Source organism: Megachile rotundata, chromosome 16 (assembly GCF_050947335.1).
Source record: "Megachile rotundata isolate GNS110a chromosome 16, iyMegRotu1, whole genome shotgun sequence".
In the NCBI taxonomy this organism is placed as follows: Eukaryota; Metazoa; Arthropoda; class Insecta; order Hymenoptera; family Megachilidae; genus Megachile; species Megachile rotundata.
This window is the reverse complement of record NC_134998.1, coordinates 6,480,341-6,501,015: the sequence shown is the minus strand read 5'-3', so window position 1 is coordinate 6,501,015 and position 20,675 is coordinate 6,480,341. Positions and strand designations below refer to the sequence as shown.

The following is a 20,675-nucleotide window of genomic DNA, read 5'->3' as shown; positions in this document are numbered from 1 at the left end:
ATTTCTTTATTTATTATTCAAATGTTTACCATTTCTTTCAAGGTTTTTAGCTGATTGCAGCTGATAAATTGTGAGTACACTTTTGTAGTTTTAATTACCAAAATTGTATTATGTGATTATAATATGTTTTTATGTTTATTCAATGTTCTTTAGTTTTCATTAAATCACAGGGGAGAATGTAGATTATACAACAATAAAGACCAGGGATCATTTAATAATTATGTGATATGTTTTTAAGAAGTATGTTTTATATTCTTAGATAACCTTTATGCATTTCATTTTTAACTATTTGTGTTTGATTACTAAATTATGGATTCCTAAAGATTTCAGGCAAATTTCTACAATTACAAATTTTGGAATTCTTGAATCTTCCAATTTCTACATTTTTAAATTCTCAAATCTCCCAATTTCCACATTTTTAAATTACAAATTTTTGAATTCTCAAATCTTCCAATTTTTACATTTTTAAATTACAAATATTTGAATTCTCAAATCTTCCAATTTCTACATTTTTAAATCCCAAATTTTTGAATTCTCAAATTTCCTAATTTTCACATTTTGAAATTCCAAATTTTTGAATTCTCAAATCTTCCAATTTCCACATTTCCTAATTCCAAATTTTTGAATTCTCAAATCTTCCAATTTTTACATTTTTAAATTCCAAATTTTTGAATTCTCAAATCTCCCAATTTCCACATTTTTAAATTAAAAATTGTTGAATTCTCAAATCTTCCAATTTTTACATTTTTAAATTCCAAATATTTGAATTCTCAAATCTTCCAATTTCTACATTTTTAAATCCCAAATTTTTGAATTCTCAAATTTCCTAATTTTCACATTTTGAAATTCCAAATTTTTGAATTCTCAAATCTCCCAATTTCCACTTTTTTAAATTCCAAATTTTTGAATTCTCAAATTTCCTAATGTCCACATTTTCAAATCCCAAATTTTTGAATTCTCAAATCTCCCAATTTCCACATTTCCTAATTCCAAATTTTTGAATTCTCAAATCTCCCAATTTCCACATTTCTTAATTCCAAATTTTTGAATTCTCAAGTTTCCTAATTTCTGCATTTCCAAATTCCAATTTTTTCAAATCTCAAACCTCCAAATTAAAAAATTTTCAAATTCTCAAATTTCTTCAACTACAAATTCTCAAATTTCTCCCTTCCAATTTTTCAAAATTCCCACTCCATCATACCCAAAACCAAATTTAATACATTTTACCACTCTCAAAGTCCACTAATCATTTCTTATACTAACTGCACCTAATCTACCATAAAATATTTTCAACCAGTTCCCATTTTTTTTTATTTCAAAAAAGAAAAACCCATTCTTCATTATATTTTGAACCAAACCCACATTTTACCACCATGGAAGTCCCTCAATAATTGAATTAAAGCAATCGAACTTATATTTCCTACTAAAATAAATGGAATAGCCCCTCGGATTTCAGAAACGTAAAATACGTTATTGTAGAGCGATAATAATCAGTCTGAAGAAATAAAAAAAAGCTGTAGGCGCGTGTTCGTGCTGACACGAGTCTCGGGAAGCTGGTTGCGTAATTCATCGCAGGGTCTGGCTCGTAAAGAGTAAAGAGAAGCGGTGCATATGGCAGAAAGATCAAACGGGGGTGTTGGAAGAAAGAAAAACGATGAGATCATCTCCGCGACTCGCTGGACGGTGTTTCTGGTCGCGCAACGCGCAGTCAGTACCGGTCCACCGACCGATTTGGAGGGCACATTTGAACGTTCCTCGAAAAAAAAGACGATCGGAGAAAGGACAACAACTCTGCGCAAAGAAACCATTCGGCTAAGGTGAATAAGCTCCAGGTAGGTGATATTGCATTTGGGACAGGTGTGCGTTTTTTTTTGGGACTTTATGATCTTATGTGGGTCTTTGTAAAAATGTAAGGTTTTAATTGTTTAAGGTTAATTTTTAGGGAATTTTTAATTTTTGAAAGTGTTTATTGTTGTTTATTTTGCAATTTTAAGTGTATTTTTGGAATCTTGGAATTTTTGAATTTGGTATTTGACAAGTTACAAATTTCTAGGTTTTTTAATTCTTGATTTGTGTAATTTCTGAATTGACAGATTCCCTAGTTATTAAATTTCGAAATTTTCAATTTTCTATTTAGCTAATTTCGAGATCCTCAATTTCCCTAGGACACTAGTTTCAAAGTTGTAAAATTCCCTTATTTCACAATTTATAAGTCCCCAAACTCTATTTATCAAATTTTCAAATTTCTAAATTCTAAATTTTCAACTTCCCTAATTCCAAAATCACCAATTTCTCTAGTTCCCTAGTTTTAAAATTTAAAAATTTCCTATTTCCCCAATTTTCAAGTCATCAAACTCTATTTATCAAATTTTCTAATTTCCAAATTCTAAATTTTCAATTTCCCTAATTCCAAAATCACCAATTTCTCTAGTTCCCTAGTTTCAAAATTTAAAAATTTCCTATTTCCCCAATTTCCCAGTCCCCAAACTCTAATTATCAAATTTACAAATTTGATAATTACTCTCAATTTCCTTAATTCTCTATTTCACCAATTCCAAAATCCCCAAATTCCCTAGCTTCCCAATTGCAAATTTCCCTATTTTCTCAATTCTCTATTTCTCCACTTTCCAAATCCCCAAATTCCCTATTTCTCCTATTCCAAAAATTCCAAATTCCCCATTTTCTTAATTCCCAAATTGCCCAGTTCCCTAGTTCCCCAATTCTAAAGTCTCCAAATTCCCTAGTTCCCTAATTCTGAAGTCCCAAAATTTCCTAGTTTCCAATTCTCTATTTCCCAAATTTCCAAATCCCCAAATTTCTTATTTTCCAAATCCCCAAATTTCTTATTTTCCAAATCCCTAAATTCCCTAGATCCCAATTCTGTATTTCTCAAATTTCCAAATCCCCAATTTTCTAAATCCCCAAATTTCTTATTTCCTAAATTTCCAAATCCCTAAATTCCCTAGATCCCAATTCTGTATTTCTCAAATTTCCAAATCCCCAAATTCCCTATTTCCCTAATACCAAAATCCCCAAATTCCCTAGTTCCACAATTCCAAAATCCCCAAAGTCCCTATTTAACAAATTTCCAAATTCTCATTTTTTCCAATTCCTTATCTCCTCAATTTCAAATTCCCAATTCTCTATATCCCAATTTCCAAATTCCCTATATCCTTAATTCCCAAATCCCCAAATTCCCTATTTCCCTAATCCCAAAATCCCAAAATTCCCTAGTTCCACAATTCCAAAATCCCCAAAGTCCCTATTTAACAAATTTCCAAATTCTCAATTTTTCCAATTCCTTATCTCCTCAATTCCAAATCCCTAAATTCCCCATATCCCAATTTCAAAATCCCCAAATTCCTTAGTTCCCAATCTATTTACATTCTATGCAAACTACATAAACAAATACTAAAACTCCGCAGTACTTATCTATAAAATCACATTTTTCACTATATTTTGACTAAATTCCTTAAAATCTTCTACTATGGTTATATTCTTCTCCATATATTCTCTAAATATATAACATCGTGCAAGTCAGAAAGCGTCATCCGCAGTTGTACGCGGAAGGATTCGCCTAATGAATTAATTAAGTCCACAGACAAGGAAGCACACGAACCGTCCACGATTCGTTTGTTTAACTTAATATAAATGCCTGTCCATTGTTTCCATGGCATAATTTTACCGGCAAATAAGCCCAACGAACACATCGATAGTAGGCGTCCGTCGTAATCAGCTTATCTTGTCCCGCGTACCTCGGAAATGATCCTTTCGGAACGGAAATTCAACATCCTCCTCGCGAAACGAGAAAAAGAGAAACAAGTATTTCATTATCAAAGCATTCGATGTTGTTCAAAGTCGAGCTTTATCGGTCGGTTTAAAAAAAAAAAAACAGGCAATTACACTGCGGGGAAATCTCGATCGACCTAGAAACTGCTTCGACGAGGATAAAATGGAGGTTCGGGCTCTCGAATTGCTGCGGGAACGCGATACGTGATATAGTAATCAATTTTGGAGTTCGTCAGCGAAATGAAAGCTTCGTCAATAATATTCTGGTGGAGGTTTGTCATGTTTTTAGAGTTTTGATGTTTCGAGTCTGTTCATTTATAAATTTTAGGTGTTTCATTTGGGTAATTGAGAGGTTTAGGACTAATTGTGATGTTCATAAATTTTTTATTTTCCATTTTCCAACTTTCCGAATCCTCAATTTTCCCAATTTTCTTTTTCTCCAAATTCAAATTTTCCACATTCTCAGTTTTCCCAATTTTCTTTTTTTCTAATTTCCAATTTCCCAAATTCTCAATTTTCCCAATTCTCATTTTCTCCGATTTCCAATTTTCCCAATTTTCATTTTCTCCAATTTCCAGTTTTCCAAATTCTCAATTTTCCCAATTTTCATTTTCTCCAATTTCCAGTTTTCCAAATTCTCAATTTACCAATTTTCATTTCCTCCAATTTCCAATTTCCCAAATTCTCAATTTTCCCAATTTTCATTTTCTCCAATTTCCAATTTTCCAAATTCTCCATTTCCCCAATTTTCATTTTCTCCAATTTCCAACTTTCCAAATTCTCCATTTTCCCAATTTTCATTTTCTCCAATTTCCAATTTTCCAAATTCTCAATTTTCCCAATTTTCATTTTTTCCAAATTCAAATTTTCCACATTCGCAATTTTCCCAATTTTCTTTTTTTCTAATTTCCAATTTCCCAAATTCTCAATTTTCCCAATTTTCATTTTCTCCAATTTCCAGTTTTCCAAATTCTCAATTTTCCCAATTCTCATTTTCTTTAATTTCCAATTTTCCAAATTCTCAATTTTCCCAATTTTCATTTTCTCCAATTTCCAATTTTCCAAATTCTCCATTTTCCCAATTTTCATTTCTTCCAAACTCTCAGATTTCTCAATTTTCTATTTCCCCAATTCCAAAATTCCAAAATTCCCTAGCTCACCAATTCTAAAATTCCCAAATTCCCTAGCTCATCAATTCCAAGATCCCCAAATTCCCTATGTCCCAATTCTAAAAGCCCCAAATTCCCTATGTCCCAATTCCAAAAGCCCCAAATTCCCTATGTCCCAATTTCAAAACCCCCAAATTCCCTATTTCCCCAATTCTAAAATCTCCAAATTCCCTATTTTCCCAATTCCTAAATTCCGAAATTCCCTAGTTCCCCAATTCCCACATCTGCGAATCCCCAATTTCTCCAATTCCAAAATCCCCAAATTCCTTATTTTCCCAATTCCCAAACCCCAGAATTCCCTATTTCCCCAACTCCCTACATCCCACTTCCCAAATCCCCAAGTTCCCTATTTCCCCAATTACGAAATCCTGAAATTCCCTATGTCTCCCTCTCCCACCTCCCAAAATCCCTATTTCCAAAACCTCTCCTCCACTTCCTCCATCTATCCACCTCACAAACCAAATCTACCTATCCCCAAGTGACCTCTCCTCACAAAACTGCAACTTCACAAACTGCAAAAGTAATTCCCCGTTGAACGCAAAGTAATATGTTTCTATAATATCTATTAAAAGTTCGGATGACGACGATTACGTGAGCTCGTGGGCGACGATCATAGCAGCGATAAAAACAGGGTCGTTCGCAATTCCTACATGCGTTCGCCTCCACGCTTCATAAATCGCTGCGTATCGCTGCTCCGCGTTCTCTTCTTGCTTCAAACTCTCGTTTCACCGGACCGCCATCTTGGAAAGTTTCTGGAACACCATTCGAGATCGAACGGTTTAAAAAAAGAACAACCCGTTCATTGCAGATGCTTTAAGTAAACATCGAACTTGAGTCCCTACGTTCGTAATTACGACGTCCAGAGTTTTAATCGTGGGCTCACGTGACATACAGAGGATACTGTTTCAGGGTTTAATTCAGGGAAATAACTGATAGGCTTCTTCAAGGAAGTACTGTTTACTTGCTCTTCCTAGTAGACTGATCTTAAAAATAGCGACACAACTATCAGTTATCTTCTGTAGACGTAGCTTCTTCTTTTATCGAAAAATTATAATACGCAGTATGTCGGAAAAGTAACGGTTTTTGAATTTAAACTAGCATCATCTATTAAATGCTATTTGAAAACAGTGTACCTTCCCTACAAAACACAGCAGTCATCGAGCAACGAATAACTTATAGCGTTTAATGCGACAGAACCTTTCGTCACCGTGTCACAAAATCGCGGGCGAGCGCAACAAATTGCTCGCGTTGAATATTGCGATCTTATCAAAACAGCTAGAAGAAACTATACATTCCTGGAATCAATTGTAACTAGTGATGAGACCTGGTGCTTCAAGTATGAACCTCAAAGCGCCAAAGTGCTACGTGGAAATCTCCAGGCTCTCCAAAATAAAAAAAATTGCGATTCCAGAAGTCCCGAGAGACAATGTTAATTTGCTTTTACGATTCTAAAGGAATTATACTTCGGGAATTCGTTCCGCAGGGACAAAATGTTAACGGCGAATATTATCTGGGTGTTATGGAACATTTGTGGAAGAGGATCGTTCGTGTGAGGCCCGAATATCGAGCGCCGGGAAGTTGGTTTCTGTTGCATGATAACGCACCGTGTCACAGAACTGTCTGTTCGTGAATTTTTGGCGAAAAAGTCTGTGTGCTTCGACATCCTCCAAATTCGCCTGATCTCCGTGCGATTACTTCCCTTTTCCAAAACTGAAATTAGCTATAAGAGGAACGTTTTATGACACTGACAAGTCGCCATAAAAAAATCTATGTAAAAAGTTCAAAACTATAGTCTAAAAAAAATTAGAAACTGTGTTTCTAATATTCCAAAATCCCCAAATTCCCTAGCTCATCAATTCCAAAATTCCCAAATTCCCTAGCTCACCAATTCCAAGATCACCAAATTCCCTATGTCCCAATTCCAAAATCCCCAAATTTCCTATGTCCCAATTCCAAAACCAAAAAAAACCTTGAGAAGAAGTCTTTGAAAGAATGTTAATTTTTAATAAAAACTTGATAAGACTCCTAAAACTCTGATAAAGTGAACAAAATTTCTTGGTAGGGATTAAAGATGAGATGTAAATTATGCAATGATAGTGTTGAACAAGTTCGCGGAAACTTGCAAATGTAATCAAACGGAGGAAACGTTACGCATAAACCAAACAAGATATATTTAGCGTATTAAACGGTTAAAAGGTTAGAGACCCAGTTTGTAGATGTAATGGCGGCCATAAAAAACTGTTTATGTGTTCAGCTTGCTTTATTATTGCAGCGATCTATTTTTCAGAAGCAAATCTACTTATGCTGTTAATATTCTGCAGCTTTGTTGATATATTTTTAATATCTTATTAGGAGGTCCTTGTCTTCTTTTGTTAAGTTTATTCTTATGTTTTATATTCTTGTTAGCTTTATTCTTATGTTTCATATTCTTGTGGTTTTTATTCTTATGATTTATATTCTTGTGGTTTATGTTCTTATGATTTATATTCTTGTGGTTTATGTTCTTATGATTTATAATCTTATGGTTTATGTTCTTATAATTTATATTCTTGCACACTCTATACAGGTTGACTCGTTTAAAAATAATGTAAAAATTATACTTTCTTCTATTGAGATTAATCAGTTTATTGATGATGCGATAACCAGAAGTGGTGAGGTTATGTAGTTCACCTTGTACGCCGGAAATATATGCTAATCATCGGAACGAAGAAGTAAAACGCTAGCATCACAAACTCCATAACATTAATGCAAACTTAGAAACGCGCGAACATTGTTCGAGCTACAAGTAGGCGGTCGTTGTTCAACGTAACCTTCGTTACTCGTCATCAATTTAAAGCGATGACACTATGTACAAATAGATCGTATTGATCATATCTCTCATAAAAAGTGCGAGGTTGAGCAATAAGTTCATTCGGATATTTAAGTCGGGATGACGGAACGATATGACGCTGGTTATGTGATCAGTCTCTGTTATTTACCTTTCGAAAGTTCGAGATTACATACTTTGTAAGATTGTTATATACTTTGTTAGATTTTTATGTATAATACTTTGCAAGATTGTTATTATGCAAGACTCAAAGTTATCTGAACGTAGATTTTCAAATTTCAACGGGATTATTAATATAATAATTTGCAAGATTGTTATTATATATAATAGTTTATAAGTTTGTTATTATGCAAGAGTCAAAGTTATCTGAATGTAGCTTTTGAAATTTTTAACAAGGTTACTATATGTGACATTTTACAAGATAATTATACATATATACTATTTTATAAAATTATTATTATAAATAATACTTGAAATTATCTGAACGTAACTATTAAACATAATAATTAATCGTAAATGTATTTTGAAAAAGAATAATACAGGTAGAGAGTTAGGTTAATGTTAGAGAAGAGTCTAATGGCCGCCATTTTGTCTTCTATCTATAAAGCAAGGTGGCAGACAAGCACTTGCTCCAATTTCAAGATCAATAAATTTTCTATTTTGCTAATTCTCTTTATCACAATTTTTAAATCTCCAAATTCTCAATTTTTCTAAATTTCTATTTCTCCAATTTCCACATCTCCAAATTTCCTATATCCCCAATTCTAAAATCCCTAAATTCCCTATTTTTCCCAATTTCCAAATTCCCAAATTCTCAATTTTTTCAATTCTCCCTTTTCTCAATTCCGACATCTCCAAATTCCCTATTTCCTCAATTCCAAAATCCCCAAATTCCCTAGTTCCCCAATTCCAAAATCTCCAAATTCCCTATATCCCCAATTCCAAAATCTCCAAATTTCCTATTTTTTCAATTCCTAAATTCCTAAATTCTCAATTTTTCCAATTCTCTCTCTTTCTAATTCCCACGTCTCCAAATTCCCTATTTCCCCAATTCCAAAATCCCCAAATTCCTTATTTTCCCAATTCCTAAATTCCCAAATTCCCTAGTTCCCCAATTCCCACATCTCCAAATCCTCAATTTCTCCAATTCCAAAATCCCCAAATTCCTTATTTTCCCAATTCCTAAATTCCCAAATTCCCTATTCCCCCAATTCCCTATTTCCTCAATTCCCAACCCCTTTAATTCCCCATTTCCCCAATTCCCAAACCCCCAAATTCTCTATTTCCCCAACTCCCTACATCCCACTTCCTAAATCCCCAAATTCCCTATTTCCCCAATTCCAAAATCCCCAAATTCCCTATTTTCCCAATTCCTAAATTCCCAAATTCCCTATTCCCCCAATTCCCTATTCCCCCAATTCCCTATTCCCCCAATTCCCTATTCCCCCAATTCCCTATTCCCCAATTCCCTATTTCCTCAATTCCCAACCCCTTTAATTCCCTATTTCCCCAATTCCCAAACCCTCCAATTCCCTATTTCTCCAACTCCCTACATCCCACTTCCTAAATCCCCAAATTCCCTATTTCCCCAATTCCAAAATCCCCAAATTCCCTATTTTCCCAATTCCTAAATTCCCAAATTCCCTATTCCCCCAATTCCCTATTCCCCCAATTCCCTATTCCCCCAATTCCCTATTCCCCCAATTCCCTATTCCCCAATTCCCTATTTCCTCAATTCCCAACCCCTTTAATTCCCTATTTCCCCAATTCCCAAACCCTCCAATTCCCTATTTCTCCAACTCCCTACATCCCACTTCCTAAATCCCCAAATTCCCTATTTCCCCAATTCCAAAATCCCCAAATTCCCTATTTTCCCAATTCCTAAATTCCCAAATTCCCTATTCCCCCAATTCCCTATTCCCCCAATTCCCTATTCCCCCAATTCCCTATTCCCCCAATTCCCTATTCCCCAATTCCCTATTTCCTCAATTCCCAACCCCTTTAATTCCCTATTTCCCCAATTCCCAAACCCTCCAATTCCCTATTTCTCCAACTCCCTACATCCCACTTCCTAAATCCCCAAATTCCCTATTTCCCCAATTCCAAAATCCCCAAATTCCCTATTTTCCCAATTCCTAAATTCCCAAATTCCCTATTCCCCCAATTCCCTATTCCCCCAATTCCCTATTCCCCCAATTCCCTATTCCCCAATTCCCTATTTCCTCAATTCCCAACCCCTTTAAGTCCCCATTTCCCCAATTCCCAAACCCTCCAATTCCCTATTTCCCCAACTCCCTACATCCCACTTCCCAAATCCCCAAATTCCCTATTCCCCCTATTCCAAAATTCCCAAACCTGGAATTAGGTAAATTTCACATCTGATATATGTTTATGGATTCTGCCGTGGAACAATGTTGTGCTCCTTAATGTATGAATCACCCAGCCACTTGGTTCCACAAGAAAAAGGTTCGATCCCGTTGCAAGATGCCTCTCAACAGCTCACTATACAAATAACCATACCAGATAGTTGGAAACTCCCCATCACAGTACCATCCTCCCCGAAATTTGGACATGGCACTAAAATTCTTCGATTCGCCCTCCAAAGTGCCTCTCGAAACTTCATCGACTGCCGTACTCCAGACTTCCATAACAATGACGCACGACCATTAAAATAGCCCACGTTTACTTGATAACATCCTTCCATTAATAACAAACAATTTCTCCAAATGTTCAAAGAAGATTTATCAAGAACGCTAGTTTGTCAAGTTGCATTCTTACTATTAGCTTAAGTGCAAAGGAAATCGCGTGTAAACGCTGATTCGTAAAGGATCGTGGTTTCAGGGTACATACATATCTGGGTTATCGCTTCGTTGCTCCTATTAAGGTCTCCGAGATTTATTATCGGTCATCGGTTTGACCCGAGCGGAATCGTGCGATGTCAGATTACTGGGAATTTCGAAAAGTGAGCCACGCACGGCTCAATCTATTCTCGTTTTCTAATAAGTGTCCCTCAATTGTTTGATGAATACAGAGATGATGTTTGATGTTGCAGAGATGAGGACGAAGCTGAAGCTCCTCTTGTTCGCCTTGGTGGTGCTCTCCATGCTGGCCGATGTTTCTGCTAAACGGGTAACTATAAATAAACTTATACTTCTTATATTGTTTATAATAACACAAGTCGTTTATTGTTATTACTCAGTGCTATATTGTTACATTACATTACTATGATACAGTGTGTTTACTTTCATATTATTTCACTATACATATGTACCTTGATGCTTACTACTTCACTATACTACTCTTTCATCTCATTATTTCAGTATTCAGTTACTATAGCAGGTACTATGCAACTAAATACACTGGTACAAACTGTATTTCATTATGAGGCTCTCACAAGATGCCTCAGCCACGTGTGAGGAACATGGCGGACGAGAATGTTTGACTTTGCCATTTCACTGCATTACTCTATCTCATTATTCAGTTATCCTTGCTATACCATGTACCATACTACTAAATACACTGGTGCAAACTGTATTTCATTATGAGGCTCTCACAAGATGCCTCAGCCACGTATGAGCAACATGGCGGACGAGAATGTTTGAATTTGCCATTTCACTGCACTACTCTACCTCATTATTCAGTTATCCTTGCTATACCATGTACCATACTACTGAATACACTGGTGCAAACTGTATTTCATTATGAGGCTCTCGCAAGATGCCTCAGCCACGTGTGAGCAACATGGCGGACGAGAATGTTTGAATTTGCCATTTCACTGCACTGCTCTACCTCATTATTCAGTTATCCTTGCTATACCATGTACCATACTACCAAATACAGTGCTACAAATTCTATTTCATTATAAGAGTCCTACAAGATGCCTCAGCCATGTATGAGCAACATGGCGGACCGTCTGATAGCCTAACATCAAGATGATTATCGATTTTTTAGCGAGCAGGAAGACCCCGTCGTCGCACGACCACGACGGAAGCCAGCGTTCAAGATGAGGTCATGAACATGCTTGAGGCTGACGAAATAGCCGAACAGACGTCGGAGGAGGCTGAGGTCGCCGCCGAAGATGGCAGAAACGAGGTTGGATCGAAGCGTCAGAGTTTGCTCCGTATGGATCCGTGCATGAATAAACACTGCAGCGCAGGACGAGTTTGCAAGGTTCGTCCAAATTCATTCTTTTGGATGTAACAAATGATGCGATTGTTAATCGCATGGACTAGGATGTGTGGCCTCATGTGGAACATCCATCATGTGGCTTGATGTGATTTCACTTCCTGAATTTAATGATTTGAGATTTAGTTTAGTTGGAACTTTAGAACTTCATGTGAGAGACACAGCTGCAAGGCATTTTTTATTTTAGAGTCTCATGCGCAGATTACTTCTGTTGGAGTCCTCTTCTGTTTGCTTCAGTTTGAGTTGACTAAGATTCAGCGCTTATGTCTTTTACTACTAATTTGAACATATGATACATACAAAAGTAAAGATTTCATTATAAGTACAAAATAAGTGGTTTAGAAGTGAAGATTCCTTATGAGGGGCCTTAGCAGACTCTCATATACAAAAGTATCCTTCTTATCAAGGATACCATCCTTATTCTTAAGAATGTCAGTATAATATTAGTCCTTGCCGTAAAGTTTCGCCAGTCCATTAAAATTTAAATCGAATGATATCATTTGATTAAGCCTTGCCAAATTTCAGGCCATCGACGAGGAGACCGCCGAGTGTGTCTGCGTGGAGGTATGCGGCGAAGAGGTCGACCCCAGACGAAAGGTCTGCACCAATTACAACGAGACGTTCAGCAGCGACTGTGAAGTCTACCAGCAACGTTGTTTCTGCGACACCAACGACGACAGGTGCAAGGGCCCCGATTACCAGCATGTCCACATCGAGTACTACGGCCAATGTCGTCAGATGCCTGTAATTACTCCTTCATTCAATTGGATCTTGAATTAAAATGACCTTAATCGAATCTTGACTAAAATGACCAAATTAATTGCAGATGTGTAAAGAGGAAGAAATGGCAGATTTCCCAAGGCGTATGCGCGATTGGCTGTTCAACATCATGAGGGACCTGGCCGACCGTCAAGAGTTGCCATCGCATTATCTGAAGATGCAGCGGGAAGCGGAAACTAATCACACATTACGTTGGAGCAACGCGGCAATTTGGAAGTGGTGCGACTTGGATGGCCACCCCCATGACAAAGCCGTTTCCAGACACGAACTTTTCCCCATCAGAGCGCCGTTAATGGCCCTGGAACACTGCATCGGGCCGTTCCTCGACTCTTGCGATATTAATAACGATCACGAAATTACCCTTACCGAATGGGGCAAATGCCTGCAACTCGAGGAGGTAATGTTCCTCCTGCAAAGAAGATGCATCTTCAATATTCCTGTAAGTTACAATTCTTAATATTTATTCTAATAATTGCAGGAGGATCTGGACGAGAAGTGCGACGAATTGGCCGAAGCGACAAACCCCGACCAATAATACCAGACGATACGCGTGGAGAAAAAAAGAGTGGGGGAAAAATGGCGGGAAAAGTTGCACGTCTGCGCACGAACAGTGCGCATGTCTGCGCAGAGACTCGTCGATATTGCAACCCGAACGTGATGGCCGTGCCAACTGCAGTTTTAGACAGTGCTCTCTAGTAAAGTATAGATATGGACGGCCTGCTGCAACTCAGGCTTCCGTTAGTTAAAAGAGAATATGCGGAAAATGTTCCACTATCTGCCTCTTTCTTTATGCAGCGAGATAAAAGCTTCCGGCTGCTTGGACTTTTTCAGCCTTACAAACTTCTTTAAATTCTCCCAGATTTATATCTCGACTTGAATCCTCTTAGAGCTTTTCCTGAATCCTCTCGAGACTTTTTTACATTCTAGAGTCCAGGGTTTTAGATTCTATCGGGAATCTATAAAAATTCTTTTAGAATTCTCTTAAGGCTACCAGGGTTCTCCTTAAGTCTCCATCTAGTCCCTGGATTTTGCTAGGACTCTTAGGCTCTTTCAGAATTTTAAATTTTCAAAATCTCTAGGCACTCTTGAGTTGTCCTCAGGTTCTCCTTCCAGTCCTCAGGTTCTCTTCACTTTTCCTTGGGATCTCCCTAAGCTAGGATCTCCTCCTTGCATATTCATCCTTAACTAAATGAAGCCTAAGTTGCACCGTGTGTACATTAGAGACAGTTTCATACTTTTTTATTAGTTATATTACAACATGATTTCAAATAGAGCTGCCCATTTCCCGTCCTATAGTCTTGACATTCTCTTAGCAACAACGTATTATATATAAATACAATATACATGCAGAGGCGCACGCGTGCACAACGTGTACGTATATATACGTCTTTTGTATAAATTTATTATGACTGCCTTTTTATCAATAAAGAGTGATACAGTTTCTTTCATCCAATATTAATAATTACCAAAATATGTAAAATGACACAAATGTTCCTTTACCTTTTTATAATATTCATAACTTTTCTCTAAAGCTCAGTATTTTATTAAAAAATTATAAGTGCTCTATTTTTTTAAAGCACTATCCGAATTTAAATTAAACGCAAAGTGCTTTCAAACGTATATAAAAGCACATAAATTCAATTAACTATTTTTATGAAGCATAAACTCCAACGTTAAAAAAATGTATTTCTGATTTTTACTACTTTATTAGATATACAAGATTTATAACGCATAAACGCAGTAATTGAAGTCATCAAATTCAAACGTAAACGTCGGACAAACATATACAGTGTCTAAAAATATGAAGGAAAAAGATGGTTTAAAAAGTATGCAACTTGAAAATCAAAATAAGCTGTTCGAATAAAAAGGTGTGCCTTAAACAGCGTGGAAAATTACCCGGACCACGGAACGGTTCAAGTATTACAAGATATGGGCCTGGGAATATAGGGATGTAAGCTAGGATTGCACGAGGGGAGACGGCAGGGGATACCAATATCCGATGCTCGAATTCTATTGGCTGTTCACTGCGCATGCGCCGTGGCGCCAATTACGAATACCTGGACACCATACTATACTCTAATAAAATTATTACAAAGCAAACTGATACCAAACAAGTTATTATTCTTCTACATTTATTATTCTTTATTTATTATTTACTTTAAAAAACGTCTATCAAAAAAAGTTCTAAAATTTAAAACATCTGTGTTTAAAAGTGAAGACACTCAGTTGTATAAACTTAATTTATTATTTGTACCTACATAACCAAAAGTGGACATATACGTTCGAAAGGTTCTCCTCAATGTTCTGACACTTGATAGAAACGTTTCTGTCAAAGTGGTGATTCGAGTGTCGTCCAATAGATGGCGCGGGGGTATTTCGACGGTTGTCCGTGATTGGTGGGCTGCAGTCACGTGGTAGAATTGCGGGAGGCGCCGACAGCGCCAAGCGTATTTGGCGGGACCGCGATTAGACGGCGTCGTCTGTGCTTCTCGCAAGTCTGTCGTGTAGCGAACCGCAAAGACTCTTGTCAGATAATGGTGAGTATCCGCAAGTTTCCAGTGGCTCCTTGAGCCATCCGTGCCTCGTAACCACACCATCGTGTTCTGCGATGTTCAATCTGTCGTCTGGCGAAGTTTTGTGCTTGTATCTTGCAAATTAACAGTAATTTTCGTGTCTGAACAGGCTGGCGGAAAGGCGGGCAAGGACTCTGGTAAAGCGAAGGCAAAGGCGGTCTCTCGTTCAGCTAGGGCCGGCTTGCAGGTGAGTTTATTGCCCGTTGTTCAACCAACTCGAACGCGTACACTGCGTTTCGAGCAACGTTATATTTTGACAACCCGTATTTCCGCGATTATCTCCGTAAATTTTAAAAGTAAACAGGTTAAAGTATCATGGTTGGCGCGAAAAGCCAGCGTTTTTCGCCGACTAACGACAGTTGATTTTTTTCCGAGTTTCGTTGATCATTGGTGAAACGTAAAGCGTGAAATCGCTTGATTTAACTTCCGTTTACATTTATCGCGACAGACGAGCGCGAAATGCTTGCGGGAAATGCATTATTTTTCGAATTAAAGTTATGGTGGTCACGTCTAAGTTCGGAAGTTTTCAAACCAAACGGTTGAGCCTGTGTACGTCCTCCCCCCTCTCTTATCTTTCAATTCAGATACTAATGTGCCTTTAATTGAAATATTTTTTTCTATAACAATCGAAAGAAAGTTCGTGCAACCGGAAATTGTTTTATCAATGTTTATTTATGTTTTAATTAAATTGTTCGCAAAATCGTCAAATGCGACTTGAGCATAAAACATGACTTATTTTTGTATTCACTCGTTATTTACCTGTCGCTTAAACAACTGTTTATGTACGCGTTTCCGAACCGATACTTTGAAACTTATTTAAATATTTACGCATCGATACAGATTTAACGATTTAATTATTAGTCACATGTTTACATTTTTATCATCGCGTGCGAGAACATGTAGATGTCAATAGCAACACTTTGTAAAGTAACTTAACGTGTTATTAGCGATACCGATCTACAAAACCGTCTGAGAGATTCTGTTACTATTTTAAACGTAAATAAATGAAAATACGGGGCGTGCACTATTCAATGACGAAACGTACCGAGCTGCAGAGCTCGGGAGAGCCAAATAATCGTATACCGCTCGATATTCTGTTGCGTTAAAAGAGGACCGTATTACGTGCATTGTCGCAAACGTTTTGATCGGTTTTTGTCACTGAAAAATTGACTGGCATAAAATCGTACGGAGACGCAACGTGAACGAGTTGTTGCAGAAATTCGTGTCATGTTTTTTCGTTCGATATTTCTCGCGTGAAAAGCTGCTGACGCTAATGACCTGATGTTACTCGAATAGACATTACGTACGATGCGTCCTAACCTGAAAATATTTACCTTGCCACGAAAGCAATATATTTTGTCAATGTAACTAGTTTCGTATATGCACATTGCGTACGTACAAATTTCGAATGTTACGTTTATTTTTTTGTCTATTTTTTTTCAGTTTCCAGTCGGTAGGATTCATAGGCATTTGAAAAACAGAACCACAAGTCACGGTCGAGTCGGTGCCACCGCGGCGGTGTACAGCGCGGCTATCTTGGAATACCTCACTGCTGAGGTGAGTGAAAGAGAAGAAAGTGTTCGCAAAACAGAGATAGTCGTTTGGGGAGGGGTTCAGGGGGGGACACAGGCAAATACGCACAATAGGAAGATCAGCCGTTATAACCCTGGATTATATGCGTTGGGCATAACTAGCTACTGATGGCGTCACTAACGCCAAGTATTATGGCTGATTTTTCCCGCCTTTTCATCAACCGTAAGCAAAATAAGGAACAGCATATTTTTTTGCTTGTGTTACACGGTTCTCTCAAAATTTTCCGTCGTCTTTTTTACGTTTTATTATCATGTGTGCGCGTTGCTCAAAAATTTTTTTATATTTGAAAGACCAAAGTATGTCTGTGTCAATACTTTTGTCCACCACTGCAGTCTTTTTTGTTATCAGTAGTTTAGTTTATGTTAAGTTTCCAGATTGTTAGGTTTTAATTTTCTTCTCAATGCAACTTTTTTTATACATGATTTATTTGAAGATTTGATAATAGTTGCAGATAATAATGACAATCTGTTTAATTTAATATACTAATTATCCAATCTTGAATAAATGTTTTCATACATTAATGACTGAAAATCAGTCAATCAAAGAATGTCTGAAAATCAGAAGCAAAGAATGACACGTCATGAAGCATTAACCACACACATGATGTTTCACATTTGAGCAGAAATACCTTTTGTATATTTACCATTTGTACATGTACACGATCAGCACATGATTTTATAATACAACATTCATTTTTTAACACCACATTGTACATACCAGTACAGCGTGTTTTCATATCATATTTTAATTTTGTCAGTGCACTTGTGTTTTATACATGTAAAATAAAAACCCACAATTCTATAGTATGTAAGTATAATCTCTACACCATCATCATTTATTATTTCATAAAACTATTCAACAATTAATGTATTAACTGCCTTACAGATTTGTATAGTGTATTATAATCCTGAAGAGAGCCTAACATAATTAGAGAAACAAACATGTTGTTAGCCAGGTTCAAGCACACGACTTGTTAATCAAGATTGGATAATTGGAATATTAAATTAAATATATTGTTGTCTTTACTTTATTACACAATTGTATTTTATGGTTTTATGCGCTAATATTTTTGTTCATGAAATGAAACGTTAGTTTTGTAGAGTTTAGGTGGTAAAGGGAATTTTGTTTCAGGTACTGGAATTAGCAGGAAATGCATCTAAAGATCTAAAGGTTAAACGTATTACACCGAGACATCTGCAACTTGCTATTCGTGGTGACGAAGAATTAGATAGTCTCATTAAAGCAACTATTGCAGGAGGAGGTATGTGTTTACTGTTACAGAATGTTGCAGAACAGAAAGTGCTTCAAGAATTTTATGTTTATGTTGAGATTGTACTGCGATATAAAGCAATAAGCAATTCTATTTCTTTTACAGGTGTTATTCCACATATCCACAAATCACTGATCGGAAAGAAGGGTTCTCAAAAGCCAGCATAATTTAGTGATTTGTTCAAGAACGTTTGAAATCTATAGAGAAAGCAGATGCAAAGCGGCAGAGTGATTGTTGACAAAGTGTACCTATGTTACTAAATTGATGGCGAGACTGGCGTGATATATATATATAAATATATATAGATATAGATATATATATAAATAAAGCAAATATTGATATAATTTAATATAGGCAATGAGAGTTAAAAAGAAAAGACATTTTCATCACTTAATTGGCATTCAAAACAAAAAAAGTTAACAATATAGGTTTAAACTAAATAAATTTTAGTGTATGCTGCACTGCAATTATTTGACGAGCGATGTGTTGTAGCATGGCTTGCTCAAAACTGCAGATATCTTTGATACTGTACACGGATACTAAATGTTTTGAAAGTTAGAGTATTTAAGGACTTGGATGTGTCAATTGTTATGTATAGTTTTAGATAAAAAGAAAAAAAAAATAAGGAAAAATTGCTTTAGTTCTGTTCTGTTCATGGACTTCTTTTAAAAGTATCATACGCAAGTTCTTATGTTTTCTACTCGAAGATCGCGTCAGTGTTACGCTGAAATGTATAATACGATCAAGTATTAATAGTCTTTATGTTACTTTCAGTGTATTTAAAAATTTCAAGTTTGATTTAAATATATACCGTGCATGTAGCCGCAAGATGCATACTCATTCTTGTTATTAAATACTCTCAACTGTCTTATAACAGTATGAAATGTGCATAAATATGTTTAGGCGGAAATTTTTATTTTGGACAAACATATTCCAAAAGCGTTGTGTTGTGAAGATTCATTTTTAAAGTTTTCAGTCTCCTTAGCATTACATGTAGGTATGTAAGATTAGTTGGCAGGTTATAATTCTACAAACATTGTTTCCATTTTGTTAACTTCTTAAAAGTTAATGGTATCTATAAATAGTAATTAATGGATCTCAAACGTTAAACTGACACAAAATTATGCGTTGCAGCTTATGGTACACAGTGTATTAAAATCGTGAGACTGGAATCTTTGAAGTTCATAGGCTTAGTAAAATTACAGTAAGAGACATTTCGACGTTGCACTTTTCAAACGTAATTCATCTTTATTCCGGTAGTGTTCAATCGATGTAAATTCTATAGTAGAAAGATTGAAGCATACAAACGGTACACGTTTTCCAAGAAAATTATCATTTTCGTATCATTCTTCCTTTTTCACTTTATTAATCGTAAAGCTATTGTTACTTGTGTCATTTAGCGTAATTTTCGCTGTACCTTCGGTATATTATACCACATATTGAATAATCAGCCATATGTAAAATGTTCATTTTCATAATAAAGAGCAATTTTACTATTAAGCATCGTTTAATCACTAAAAATCGAGCTATTATTTGTGCCTTTTTTATCGTCGAAGTGAAATCGCAGATTTTGCTAAACTAGGCTGTCGTCACAACGAATGATTTTTGTAAGTGTATTGTACATGAATTGTGTAATTTTTCGTATCATCTGTAAACAAACCATGTAGAAATATACTTTCTTCAGAAGAAAGTAGCGTTTGTATATTTCAAATCAACCACAGGCTCGCTATATGGCGCAATTTTTGTTTTACCTTCGCTTACCGGTTATTCAAATTATCCAAGCAACATTTAAGGTTTTAACAAGGTTTAAGACCGTAATATAGTGCAGTCTCGCTATATGGCCTAATTACTGTTTTACCTCCGACTGTCGGTTATTAAAATTATCCAAGCAACGTTTAAGGTTTTAGCAAGGTTTAAGACTGTAATATAACGTAGTCTCGCTATATGGCCCAATTTCTATTTTACCTTCGACTACCCGTTCTTAAAATTATCCAAGCAACGTTTAAGGTTTTAACAAGGTTTAAGACGTAATATGGCGCAGTCTCGCTATATGGCCCACTTTCTGTTTTACCTTCGACTTTCGGTTATTAAAATTATTCAAGAAATGTTTGAGGTTTTAGGAAGGTTTAAGACCGTAGAATAGCGCAGTCTCGCTATATGGCCCACTTTCTGTTTTACCTTCGACTACCGGTTATTAAAATTATCCAAGCAACGTTTAAGGTTTTAGGAAGGTTTAAAGACCGTAAAATAGCGCAGTCTCGCTATATGGCCCACTTTTTGTTTTACCTTCGACTACCGGTTATTAAAATTATTCAAGAAATGTTTAAGGTTTAACAAGGTTTAAGACGTAATATAGCGCAGTCTCGTTATATGGCCCCATTTCTGTTTCGACTACCAGCGGTTATTAAAATTCTCCAAGTAATTAAAATTTCATGCAATTTCGTTCTTTTTCTATGTTACTGACGATTAAAATTTTGTATATCGACGTT

General features: G+C 36.2%; 2 protein-coding genes across 2 annotated transcripts; both read left to right on the top strand.

The window, feature by feature from the left end:
* The first annotated feature begins 1,670 nt into the window (after positions 1-1,670).
* Positions 1,671-14,198, top strand: SPARC (secreted protein, acidic, cysteine-rich). The gene is made up of 6 exons (XM_012280136.2): positions 1,671-1,832; positions 10,838-10,914; positions 11,737-11,955; positions 12,496-12,714; positions 12,797-13,147; positions 13,229-14,198. Exons 2-6 carry the CDS (start codon positions 10,840-10,842, stop codon positions 13,283-13,285), a joined length of 921 nt encoding a protein of 306 aa, XP_012135526.1. The 5' UTR covers positions 1,671-1,832; positions 10,838-10,839; the 3' UTR covers positions 13,286-14,198.
* Positions 14,199-15,154: 956 nt separating this feature from the next.
* His2Av (Histone H2A variant) lies at positions 15,155-19,686 on the top strand. The gene is made up of 5 exons (XM_003701043.3): positions 15,155-15,287; positions 15,433-15,510; positions 16,767-16,880; positions 18,048-18,177; positions 18,292-19,686. The coding sequence occupies exons 1-5, from the start codon at positions 15,285-15,287 to the stop codon at positions 18,351-18,353; spliced, it is 387 nt and encodes a 128-aa protein (XP_003701091.1). The 5' UTR covers positions 15,155-15,284; the 3' UTR covers positions 18,354-19,686.
* Positions 19,687-20,675: the final 989 nt, after the last annotated feature.